The sequence below is a fragment of the Planococcus citri genome, chromosome 4 (assembly GCF_950023065.1).
Source record: "Planococcus citri chromosome 4, ihPlaCitr1.1, whole genome shotgun sequence".
Classification (NCBI taxonomy): domain Eukaryota; kingdom Metazoa; phylum Arthropoda; class Insecta; order Hemiptera; family Pseudococcidae; genus Planococcus; species Planococcus citri.
Window position 1 is genome coordinate 49,102,520 of NC_088680.1, and position 13,227 is coordinate 49,115,746.

The following is a 13,227-nucleotide window of genomic DNA, read 5'->3' on the forward strand; positions in this document are numbered from 1 at the left end:
AACATCCATTGTTCTAATTTAATCACCATGCAATGGAAACAACTTGAGTTTTATGTTCTTCAGTTAAATTTTTACATCATTCGCATACATTGAAGTGCTTCGGCTTGAATTCTGAATCTGAGCTAAAGGGATGTGTTTTTAAACATTTATGTAAAAATTGCAAGTACGATCTAGTTTTCGAAAATGAGAACTCGATTTCTTGACTCAATTTTATGGTAAAAATTTTGCGAAATTTTTTTTTAAAACTCTATATCCTAAAATTTTAAATTCGTTGGTCTCAAAAAAATATTTCAAAAAAAGGAAAATATTGAATTTTTTGAAAATTTAGAATCATAATGAATTGATGAAGTGGAAATGATTTTGAAACGTTTTGACAAGTTTTTCAAATGTTGTTCGGACCATTTTCTTAGCATAATTTTTTTTTTCATTTGTAAATAAAATAAATAGACCAAAACCTCTATCACTAAGCATTTTTTGGAAAAAAGTTTGTTCTTTTTATTCACTTTTTTTGATAAATTTAATAAATTTGAAACTACGTAGTATTTTGGCATAATTAAATGAATAGGTATGGTTCATTGATCCTATATTTTTTCCTTCAGGGTATCGCTTTCGTAATATTCATTGTTATCATCAACGAACTATCAAATAACCGATAGGATTACGTACACATTCATCCACACGTAGATATTTAAAATAAACTACCTACATTTATTTTTGGAAATATATTCCCAATTCAATATAGGTATACCGTAGGCTAATAATAACAAATCCGTTTTCAATAATGCATCGACCGTATAGATAGGTAAATGCAATATAAAACAACATTCCTTATACAAAAACCTCGACAATCTAGTGTAAGTCGAACTTAAAAACTGATATCAGCGACGTTGAGATACGCTTACCACCATTTGTGTCTGTTTCAGACTCAGTGCATCGGAATACATTATTCTCTGTAGCATCAGAGAGCACAGTATCGGGCTAAAACCGGCAAACGATGTGCGAACAGTGAACGCTACCCACAATTAAAAATAAACTAGTACGTGCGTTCGTAATTCGAATTATATAGTGAAGTTCTCGAGTATTAGTTTTTTATTTTTTTAAATATTCGATATGGCTAGTAAGTAATTTAATTATTTTTTTACATTTTTTTAAAGTGTTGTTTCATTCTACATATGTGAGATGAGTGTTAGGTTTACCTATCTACTTCTGTAACGTTAGCATGTGTAACAGTGTATATTTCCATTGCTACGTGCAATATCGCTACTTTTCGAGACGTGAATTTATTTCGAAGTATTTTCATTATCGTAAAAATTGAAATTTCTCGAGTGTATTTGAGCAACAATGAACAGTATTATTCGTTTGAAGATATAAAACTGTGTTCGTTTTCACGACGTTTTTGTAACTGTATGTTTGTTTTTTCCATTTCTACATAAATCAAATGAAAAATGACACTGCATCAATTGATTCAATTAGAATGCATCGTACTACGAACTAGAAAATTCGAGATATTGAATTGACTAAATACGTTGATTGTACTCTCTGCTAAAACGTTCAATTTTTCTCCTATCTTATTACAGGATAGGTACACTTGATGATAAATTGAAATTGTATTTTTCCATCATATTACGTGTCATTTTATCGTATCCGAATCCTAGTTACCTTCCTGTATGGTGATGTCATTTTCCAACAATCGACAAGAAATAGGTATTTAAAAATGAAATGTAAAAGATTCAATACGTGATAGACACTTTATTTTTGAAATTTTGTGGTATATTATAATATGTAAACGTAGTTGGAAATTTCATCTCTGAACCTGTGATGTATAATTTTTACAAAATTTCAACATATTGCTATCCAAATTCTATCAAAATACTGATAAAAAGTATTATTTTTAACGATAACCTTGTATACGTCGAATTCAGAATACACATAGGTATCTACCTATCTGTAAATTCAGCTGTGTATAACACACGTGAGATGAAAGAATGAATAAAAAAAAGTCGTTTTATTTTGTCTACATCTACCTACGCGTATTATAGATTAAAACCATCCTTAGGTGGACTGACCAGCCTCTGTTACAACTTACGAGTATTCAAGAGTATTACTTTCTCACCTATGATGCTAAACTTGTGTCAAAATTGAGATGAGAATGATAAGATAATTTATTATCTATAATGCGTGTAAAATGTTATGTAACCTTCAGTCATCCTTTAAATTAGTAATTTTTGTCGATTTTTTGAAAAAAACGTGCGATTATGAAATTTATTATGACGTATTGTGTTTATGATTCATTCATTCGATTGCTATACGAAAAGTCAGTGATTGAGATGATTAAGGTTTGGAAATTGGTTACTAAGTTGGAGAAAAATGTATAATATTTCAAACATGTAGTTACGTAGATCAAGTCAGGAGGAATATTTGAAAAAATTTTCTACTCAAAACCTATCAATCTATTTAGAATTAAAAAAAAAAAAAAAATTGAACGGAATCATCCTTTTGTTGATATTTAAATTTCCCGCTTCCGAATGCATCTATGATTGGTGATTGGATATAGAATTTTGATGGAGTTGATCGAGCATGCGTAGCAAAACAGTGATCTTTCAAAAAATAAAAAACATGTGTCAAGAGCACCTATCCATTGCGATTTCAGAATTTTTTCAACTTCATCGTAGTAATAATAATTCATTGACTAAATTTTCTGGCACAATTACCTAAATTTGTGCGTCACAATTAAGGATATTTTTAGTAGTTGATCTTTTATCATGTACTAAATTCATGTTATGATATTTAAAATGTATTACTCTTTAGTAGTAATTAGATATAAAATATTTGCCAGAGTAGGTAGCATTTAAAAGCACCGATTACTTCTCGATTAATGTATCGAAGAATAGATGCTTCACGTAGAGCCAATCCAGTTCAAGTGCAAATTTTAATAGAACTTATGGCTGTATAATCATCTGTACGAAACGTGTCATAAACATAACGCATTAACGCCTTTTACATTGAGTAAACTAGTGTAATCTCTTAAACAGCTTAGATATATAGAACAATAAATTCTTAAAATAACCTAATAATGTTTAAAAGAGCGTTGAATATTCAAAGAATATAATTTTGGCAATCATTCAGACTTGTCTGAATAAGTCAACGTGTGATTCAAATTCAGTATAAATAGCATTTTATCAACAGTCGTCGAAAACGGATTTATTTGAAAAATCGCTGATAAAAGTCGCGATAAAAATACGTAGGTAACAATCCTTCAGCTCCAGATATTACCTATACGAATACAAACATTACGTGACTTGAAAAGTCGGTAAAAATTGTGATAATTTTTATACGTAGTACGTAGTTATGTATCTGCCAGAAAACCGGAGAGATGATCAGTCTCTCTGTAGATGGTTTCAATGTAAAAATAAAACGTCAATTTTTTTTCAATTGATCTTAATTTAAACTATCAATTGTGTTGGGTTATAGTTTGAGTATTAATTGATGATTTTGTTTCCAGATAAAGCATGGGTGACTTTAGTCACGAACGATACGTATGCTTTGGGTGCGTTGGTTTTGGCACATTCTTTGAAAAAAGTGAATACGGCGCATAAGCTCGTTGTACTCGTTTCATCCAATGTCACATTTGCCATGCGGTAATTGCGTTTCAATTTCACTTTTTTTTTACATTTGTAATGTTATATGAGGAAATAGAATTAATTGTAATTTACTGGTAATCAATCTAAGTTGATAGTGGTGTAAATAATACCTATAACTATCCTATATTACTCATCCTCTTTTTGCCAGACCTGTCAGACGACAAAATAGGATCACAGCAACAGCGAATATTTTTTGATCCTCCACCCTCCCCTTATGAAAAATCATATTCGTGAAATTATGATTACATTATTGATTATGTGGTCAATTCAATAGGAATTTGAAAAGAAAGTTACAATTGAAAAAATTCATTTTTTTTTTATTTTTTACTAGAATTTTTTTCCTAAAAGCACCCAAAAAGGATCGCTTTTGTTGCAAGAAATTCCCCCAAAGGCTCGTAGTTCTACTAAACAGTTGGACAAAAGTCTCGCTCGGTCACCCTAGAGAAATCAGTCTCGTTTTTTCCTCATTTGCAAAAATTGCAAAGAATCGTCTTTTTATTTGCCAATAATTACCAAAATATCCTGCTTTTTGCTAAAATTGTGAAAGTCTTGTTCTTCGACAAAAATTCTTGTTCTTTGCAAAGTTGCTAAGATGTTACTTTTTTTAAGAATCAGCAGAACGTCTGGTATTTTCACCAGAAATTGAAAACAAGTATCATTTTTTCATCGAAAATCATCAAAAATTCTCACTTTTTCAAAAACTGACCAAAAAGTTTTGCTTTCTTGAAAAGTGACTAAATGTTGTCTTTTTTGCAGTAAATGCCAAAAAGTTCCCTTTGTGTTGCTTTTTGCAAAAAAATTTGAAAACAAACTTGCGTCTTGGCAAAATTGGTGACAAATTCCACTTTTTACCATAAATTCTAGAAAGTGTCATTTTTTCACAAAAATTTCTCAAATCCAATTTTCTTGCAAAAAGTTGTCAAAAAGCTCTTCCTTTTACCAAAGTTGTAAAATTCTTGCGTTTTGCCTCAAATTGTCCAAGATTCTCGTTTTTTGACAAAACATGCGAAAAAGTGCCATTTTTTGGTTAAGATGGAAAAAACCGAAAATGGGGGCAAAATAAGGGGATTTTTAGCTTAATTCCGCTTTAAATGGGGTGGGGATGACCTAGGAAGCTGAAATTTGGATATGTTGATCACAGATAGGGTACTGTCCGATGGTATGATTTTGGACCCTTTTCACCTATTTGGGGTCATGTTATGCCCCTCCAAAAAAATGACTTTTCTGTAATTTTCAACTTTGACCCTCCCCACTCCAGAGGTCAACTCTAGCTCCCAAAAAAATCCCATTGCCCAAGTTTGACTTCATTTTATCAATTAGAACAGGTTACAAGTCCCAAATCATAAAATGTAAAATTATTGAAATCACGTCACTTTGTGGGGTCGTAGCGCCACCCCCCTTGAGGCTAGGGAGTTGGTCGATAGCTCATTTGATAGGTATTGGGGAGGAGATGAAATGATCACTGGGCTCATTTTACTCAAAATTCAATATTTCAGGAGTTCTTGATGAAAAATCTGATTTTGGGGGGCTTTGATCCACTGTGGGGGGGTTAGCTCGTGGGGTAGGGGCGGGGACTTTTACTATGTTATTCGGCACACCACTTTAAACAATATTCACCAAAAAAACCTTTGTTTGTAATTATGTTTGGGTCAAATTGCATATTGACTGGGCTATATGTAATTGCCAAAAAATTTTGCTTTTTGTTAAAATTATCGAAGTCTTGTTTTTGCAAAAAAAACGACATAAATTCCCGCTTTATAGCAAAATTTGTAAAAAATTTCATTTTTTTTCCCCAAGAACTGTTTCAAAAAATGTCCAGTAGTGCAGCCTTTTTGCTAAAAACTATCAAAAAACTGTCCTTTTCGCTAGAATTGTCAAAGTTTTGCTTTTTGGTAAAATTTGTAAAAAAAAAAGTTCAAGGTTTTTCAAAAGTTGAAAACAAAATGGTTTTTAGCAAAATGGCTAAAAATTGTCACTTTTTGGCAGAAAAATTCTAAAAAGTTCCACATTTTTCCAAAAATTTCCAGAAGTCTTACTTTTTGCCAGACACTGCTAAAAAAAATCTTTCTCTTATTAAAATCGTCAAAGTCTCGCTTTTCGGTCAGAAAATTTTTTGCCAGAAATTGTAAACATTATTTTTACTTTTTTGCCAAAAATTGTCAAAAAATTTCGCGTTTTTTTATCAAAAGTTGCAGAAGAGTCCAACTTTTTAAAATTTGAAACCAGAACATTTCAATTTGAAAATATGTCTGTTTTTCTGTTGATACCTAGGTAATGTTTTTCCACATTAAAAAATGTTTTACTCGCGTTTTGTCACATTTTTTGGTTACTTTTCTGAGTTCTTTTGGATAGGTACTGAAATGCCTTTTTTTTTTTTGAAAAAAATCGAGTGCAAGTCCCAAATTTACCTTTACATTGTTTTAAAATTTCCCCCGGTTACGATTTTCTTGGTTCAAATCATTCTAATGTCCGAAAAAAAGCCTATTAAATTAAACCCCATCTACTCCCTTAAAAACCCTTAAAAATTTCAAAACCTTTCGTCGACTAAGTGAAAAATGAACACGTATTGTTCTTGTGAAAATGACTATTTTACGCATCGAAGTAAAGCAAGAGGATTGAGCAAAATTTTTTCGGTCTTGAATTTTTTTTAGTCTTTCTATCCTAGGAATATTTTCAAAATTCGTTCCGATGGCTAATTCACATTGTTGGAAAAAAATCGACTAGGTAGGAACCTGTCAACACATTTCTTTAGCTCTAGTTTCCTGTAGAAATTTTTGGAACTATAGGTGTCCTTTGCTCAACAATCTTAACTACCAATGAAAGTTTATAAATGCTACCTATTTCCCTCTATTCGTTTTCATTCACTGGTGTGATGATGATGATGATGAGGTCATAATTTGTTACCTATCTAGAAAGCTAATAATTTCAAAAGCTGCAAGTTCATGGACGAGTAAAAATAAAAATGCATTCCACTCGAACATGAATAATTTCTGATAAAATCGAGATAAAATTTTCAAAAAAATCTACCAACATTGTTTTATAAATTAAGCAGTTGATTTTTCTCGATAAAATTTATGAAATATTTTTTCCTCATTATTATCGGTCTTTCATCTTTGATCTCCCTAAACGATAACTAGAGTTGAGTATTTTTGCCAAAAAGTACACAAATGTGTAATGTGATACTTGAGTTGATTACACGATACCGTCTTGCATTTTATTTTATTTAATGAAAAATTAAAATCATGTGGGTTTGTATTTTTTCAGCGGTACATTACAATCGATATACGACGAAGTGAAAGAAGTAAACATTTTAGATTCAGCAGATACGGAGAATTTGAGACTACTCGCCAGACCCGAATTGGGTATCACGTTCACTAAATTACACTGCTGGAAATTAACACAATACGAAAAATGCGTTTTCCTCGATGCCGACACATTGGTAACTAGTTGCATTTCCTATTAATAAATCTACGTTAATTTCTATTTTCTACACTCCGCTGCTATAACATAATAACAAATCATTGTTTATATTGAACATCGACATCGTTGTGAAGTATATAAATAGGTATTATGTGCTCGTATATGTTTACAATTGTGTTTATTATACGAGTCTTTAGAAAAATTTCCAAAATGCAAATTAGTCGTCGAAGACATTTTACGGTTGACTTACGAATTACGCCGTTATACGTAGATACTGCTTAAGTAGATGCCTATTTTTATTACCGTTTCAATATTAGATTTGCTAATCGGATGTTTGATTTTGTTCGATAGGTACTTCAAAACTGCGATGAATTATTCGATAGGGAAGAATTATCAGCCGCACCTGATGTAGGTTGGCCGGATTGTTTCAATTCTGGCGTATTCGTTTTCAAACCGTCCGAAGAAACTTTCAAATCGTTGTATGAGTTTGCCATCACTCATGGAAGTTTCGATGGTACTATGTATTTTCATACCTCTGACTCCTGGTTTTCGAACTTGTGCTCATGAAAATAATTTCTTTGTATTTAGGTGGCGATCAAGGATTACTCAACATGTATTTCAGTGACTGGGCTACGAGCGATGCCAGCAAACGATTACCATTTTTGTATAATTTGAGCTCAGCTGCCATTTATTCCTATCTGCCTGCTTTTAAGTGGTAAATATGTAAAAAAAATTGCTGAAAATAACATCGCAACTTCGTATACTACTTTTCAAGATATTAGTACGTTAATTTTCATAAACGAAAACTGACCAGGTGGCCTAGTTGGCCAAACACCAGCCAGCTATCAAGCATCGTTGATCTTGAAAAACGTTATGATTTTTTTTCATCAGCCCAATTTTAAATTTTATACTTACGTTAACGAATTTTCAAGCGCGTATTCGAAATTCTTGTAAGTTTCGAAGTACTTTAACCCCATTTATGGGTCGTGAGCCCGAGCCCGGTATGGCATGTGTATCAATTTCATTATTAACCTTGATTGAAGTTTTCGACTGTTATCTTGGAGTTATTTTTGGTACTTATACCGAGTACGTTTAATTAGTCTTGTTCGCAAGACTATGTGTGCATTACAATGACCCAACTTTATGGACTAATTGAATCGCTGATAATTCCTTGTCTACTTCAATGAATTAGAAAAACCTTCGTTAGTTTGTATATTTTATTAAGATAAAAGTTCAGGTTAGCCACATTTTGTGAAATTTACGTACTTCTTCTTCGTGTGTTCGTTTTAATCACGTACGTACTTTTGTTAGTTTGCGAATAAAATATGTATCATTGGTACGTTGACCCCGATTGGCTGGTGTGGGGTTGGTATTGAAATGTGATGAGTCGATTGATAAAGAAAGATGTGAGGGGGGAGGTTATCGTTCATTTATCATTTTTTTTTTTTTTCATAATAAATTATTAATGAAAAATCGTGATTTTTTTCGCTGTAGCCCCTACCCAACTTGTTTTGAGAAAAATGGCCAGTCCAAAAAGATGGTATTCAAGATTTTACGTCGATCTGAGCCATTTCCATCAAAATCCAAGACCACCTAATAGGGTTTCTTTGTACGGTTAAAAATTTTAAAATCGCTTATTGTGAGGAAAATTCGTGTTTTGAAAATTTTTTCTTCTCAAATATTTCACAATAATCAAGACAGAACGTGAAAAAATTTCTGAAAATGAAGAAATATTTTGGAACTCAGTAGTGACAATTTTTCGGTCATTATTGCCAATTTCAAAAAATTGAGAAAAATAGCAAAAAGCTGAATTTTTTTGGTTTTTTGAAATTGACGATAATGGCCGAAAAATTGTCACCACTGAGTTCCAAAATATTTCTTCAGTTTCAGAAATGCTTTCACGTTAAATTTTCAAAACAGGAATTTTGCCCAAAATTAGCGATCTCTAAATTTTTAACCACTGAATAGATCCTTGAAAGATGAAAGTGGTCTTGGATTTGGTGACAATGGCCTAGGTCAGCGCAAAATCTCTCAAGTCATCTCCCCCCCCCCCCCCCAAAAAAAAAGGGTTGTATTGGGATTAGAGCGAGAAAAACACAATTTTATCAGAAATTCATCTTCTTTGAAAACCTAGTTATATTTCCTCGTCTGGAGCCAAAAATTTTTCCCACAGAATTTGGTCAAAATACTGCCATTTTTTTTCGCTGTGCATATCCTAATATTTATACCTACCTAATCACTTATTATCTAGCAATTTACAAAATAACATTCGTATAAAAAAATTTCTCTAATGAAAATGTTGGCTCAACTATCCGAGTAGGTACTAACACGAGCCAAAAAATAAATACTTTCATTTTTGTGCGTTACAGGTACGGAAGAGGAGTGAAAATTGTACACTTCATTGGAACCGCAAAGCCATGGGTTCAGCCATTCAATTCTTTAACACGATCTGTAGAAGCAGCCCCGGGTTCATCCCATTTACAGAATTTTTTGCAATACTGGTGGGATCTGTTTTGTGCCTGTGTTCATCCACAATTATCTCCAGAAATGGTACGTAGCCAACTTGTGCTTAAATTAGATGATAAAGAGCAGGTTGCCTTTTTGAAATCCATGAAATTCTATATCCAACGAGCTGAAATCCTTGAACTTGTGAAAATGGTGTTATCCAACAAAACTGAAATGGAAGTACTAACGTTTCACTGGATTTTTATCATTTTATGTCCTATCTATTCTATCCTCATTTTACTGTTTTATCACTAATATAATAATGTTAATGGGAGTAATTTTTACAAAATTTTGAATTAATCAGAGCCTGAAGTAATTTTTCGTGTTAATTTTACCTTCTTTTTTAAAATTCGGATGTTTAAAAAATTTTAGAGCAGTAATGATGTGAGTGCTGATTGCAAAAAAAAAACACGCTTGAATAATATTTTAAAAATAAAAGATGTTTTCGTTGAACGATACTACTTACTTGAAAGCTTTGAAATTTAATTTTGAAATATCTTTGCTCGCTTCGTATGCCAATATTGTAAATTGCCAATATTCTTTTCAAGTTCTAATTGCGCTTTAAATTTTATAAAATAATATTTTGTGCCCTTTTTCTGTACAAATTATGGTTGTACTTTGGTGTACTTGAAAATTTTGCTTGTTTTTTTTGGCTTCTAATAAAAATGTAGATTTGAATATGCTTCAAAATTTTTGCTTTTTTGTGTGTAAAATTTTTATCAAACTTACGATAGATTTCACTAATACCTAGACCGACTTGATATTATACTCGTATCCTGCTGTATTCTAAATTTTAATATTTTATTACGCGATAATCAATTTTAATGAATTTTTTAATAAATGAAAGGGATGTACTGAGATGCTTTTCTTCTGTGTAAATATATTTTGAAAATGGATTAATTTTTGGAAAATATTAGCAAAAAATAAAGAAAAATATGTTTTATCATTTTGTGCTCTCGAATGACGAACGAAATTATTTCCTTACCTAATAATTCAAAATTTTGAGATTTCAATGAGTTAATGAGTTTACAGAATGATTATAAATTCCAAGTTAACTTTGCACTATAGAATGGGTACTTACTTATTATTGTTTTTTTTTCATTATGAACTCTCCTAGCATCAGAGCACATCCTTTTCAATTTTCTATCCCTGAAAAATTTTCAACTTCCAACCCCTATAAAAACTCGCTTTCGCTTATTAACAATTTTTGTAAATATGTATTTGAATTAACCTCGCATGGTTTTCTATCTCTTGTGTGTTTTTTTTTCACATTTGCGCAGACACGACTGCTTCTTCGTAGCTGGTACACACCACATATCACAATTAAAAATAATCCTTCCCGAAATACTCGTAATCCTACGCGTAATGAAGTATACATTCCTGAACCATTTGTTGCTCCGGAAATTGAGGAACATTTTATTTTTACCGATCCTTGGGAAGAATTTGAGAAGAATATAGCGTCTAGTGTGGTACTGGAACCGTCTAATAATAATCACTGCGTAACGGGATGCAGTTATAATAACGATAATGTACCAAATTGTAATAACGAAAATCAACGTTGTAATTTTAACTCCTCGTATGATGATGAAGATCAACGTCCTAACGATTACCATCATGTCGTGGTAAATAAATACGGGTGTTTTGAACCATCTGCGTGTGAACCGAAATACATTGAAAGAGCTCCAGCTCCTGTTTATTGTCAAAATTCAGTCGAAGTGTACTATACCGCATCTATTGTACCTACTCAATCTGAGCGTTTAACTTTTTGTGATAATCGTAACTCGTCTTCTTATATCGATAATCAATGTAACCTTATAAATAACCACGTTGCTGAACAAATTAACGTTTACGATGAAATTCATCGTATTGATGACAAAATCGACTGTGATTCTGTTCATAATAATGAGCATTCCTGTGATATTCCTGTAAATAATTATTCCTCTATACATTCCTTAACAAATGAAATTTTACGCGAAGAAAACAATTATTCGGAAAGTAATAGGCCTAAAGAAAACGATGTTGACGTAAGTAGTTTCTTTATCGATGTTACCTAAATACTTACGTAGACCTACATAATATTTTTCTAATAGTCAACAAATTTTAGGTTACCTACCTAGTGAAACGTTATGCTTTTTGATTAGTTTTGAAAATAATAGCGGAATATTATAATTCTGAAGTTGATTCTTTGAAATGTAAAAAATTAATTTAAAAAAAACGAAAAATGTGTAAATAGTTTCGATCGAAATGAAAATATCCCTCGATAAATTTATTATTGTCGCTTGTACTATGATGGAGTTTGGTTTCTTTTAATTATGTAATTAAATAATTGCTAATATATTTACCTACCTATTCGAGTGAATAGAATTTTAAAATGTTATTTTTTTCTTATTCTAGGCTGGTTTAGCAAATTCCCTATCACAAATGAAATTAGACGAAGCAACGCCCGAACAAAAAGCTCGCGAAGATTTTTTGAGAAGACAGAACTGGGAACACGGTAACATCGATTATATGGGAAAAGACTCTTTCAATAACATTTGGGACAAAATCTCGCAAACCATGAATTTCCAACCGGAAGCTGATCCAAGCGCCATAGATAAAGCTTCATCTGCTGAATCGATTAGTTCGCCATCTTCGACTGAAAGTTCCGCTCCAGTGCAATCATCTGTTCCTGAAACTTGCCCCAAGGCGCCATCAAGTGCTCAACCTTCTCAACAAGCTCCTGCCAGTGCTCAATCTGTCGAAGAACCTCAGTCGTGTCCAAAACCTCCAGCCAGTGCTCAACCTGCGGTGCAACCTGCATCTTGTCCTAAACCTCCGGCAAGTGCTCAGACTACCGAACAACCTGCATCATGCCCTAAACCACCGGCTGCTTCTCAACCTGCCGAACAACCTGCATCATGCCCGAAACCACCTGCACCATCCCAACCTACCGAACAACCTGCATCATGCCCGAAACCACCAGCACCATCACAACCTACCGAACAACTCGCATCATGCCCTAAACCACCGGCACCATCTCGACCTACCGAACAACCTGCATCGTGCCCCAAACCACCGGCACCATCTCAACCTCCGCAACAACCAGCCACTGCTGAACCTACCGAAGCGCCTCTTTGTTGTCCTAAACCGTCAAAACCCGCACCTACCGAACCGACTGTTTCGGCACCTGTTGCTGAAGTACCTGTTGCACCAACCCCATCGAAACCCGCTGTTGAATCAACACCGGCTCCGGTGGCAGCTGCTACCCAGCCAACCCCTCAAGTTCCAACTCCGGTTGAAAAGTCTGCTAGTAGTGCTCCGGAGGCTAGTCCAGTGTGCCAAAAACCAGCACCGATTCAAGCTCAAGGCTCGCAAGAAGCGAAACCTGCTCCAGCTCAAGATCCTAAAAGTAAACCAGCAGCACCAGCTCCGGCGAAATCCTCCGGTAGCAAGAAGAAATAAGCTAGCTTGATCGATCGGGTGTTGCATTTTATTTATTTATTTTCAATATTCTCATACACGTTTATGTATTCAGTAATTTATACCTTCATGCGATTAATAATTCGAGTAATTTATTATATCGTTGTTGATAACTTTACTTTTCAAAGTATTCTATGTGTGAAATAAATTTTAATACTCAAGTTTTCCGTTCATTTAATGTGATTCAATTTAATAAACGTGA

General features: G+C 33.1%; 1 protein-coding gene across 3 annotated transcripts; it reads left to right on the top strand.

Moving 5' to 3' along the window:
• Positions 1-852: 852 nt before the first annotated feature.
• Gyg (Glycogenin) lies at positions 853-13,186 on the top strand. Of its 3 annotated transcripts, none has more exons than XM_065364668.1 (8): positions 853-1,117; positions 3,503-3,638; positions 6,906-7,080; positions 7,413-7,575; positions 7,650-7,776; positions 9,431-9,611; positions 10,847-11,590; positions 11,961-13,186. In XM_065364668.1, the coding sequence occupies exons 1-8, from the start codon at positions 1,111-1,113 to the stop codon at positions 13,005-13,007; spliced, it is 2,580 nt and encodes an 859-aa protein (XP_065220740.1). In that variant the 5' UTR covers positions 853-1,110; the 3' UTR covers positions 13,008-13,186. The 3 variants fall into 3 exon arrangements, with proteins under 3 accessions (XP_065220740.1, XP_065220739.1, XP_065220741.1); XM_065364667.1 differs by lacking the exon at positions 853-1,117 and adding an exon at positions 1,578-1,704; XM_065364669.1 differs by lacking the exons at positions 853-1,117; positions 10,847-11,590 and adding an exon at positions 1,578-1,704.
• The last annotated feature ends 41 nt before the right edge of the window (positions 13,187-13,227 follow it).

What these genes read in the sequence shown, in the direction of transcription:
- Gyg (XM_065364667.1), top strand. Translation starts at nt 1,668, where the DNA reads ATGGTGATGTCATTTTCCAACAATCGACAAGAAATAG. An exon ending in TATCTGCCTGCTTTTAAGTG is followed by an intron (nt 7,777 to 9,430) that starts GTAAATATGTAA and finishes TGTGCGTTACAG; the next exon opens with GTACGGAAGAGGAGTGAAAA. An exon ending in CTAAAGAAAACGATGTTGAC is followed by an intron (nt 11,591 to 11,960) that starts GTAAGTAGTTTC and finishes TTCTTATTCTAG; the next exon opens with GCTGGTTTAGCAAATTCCCT.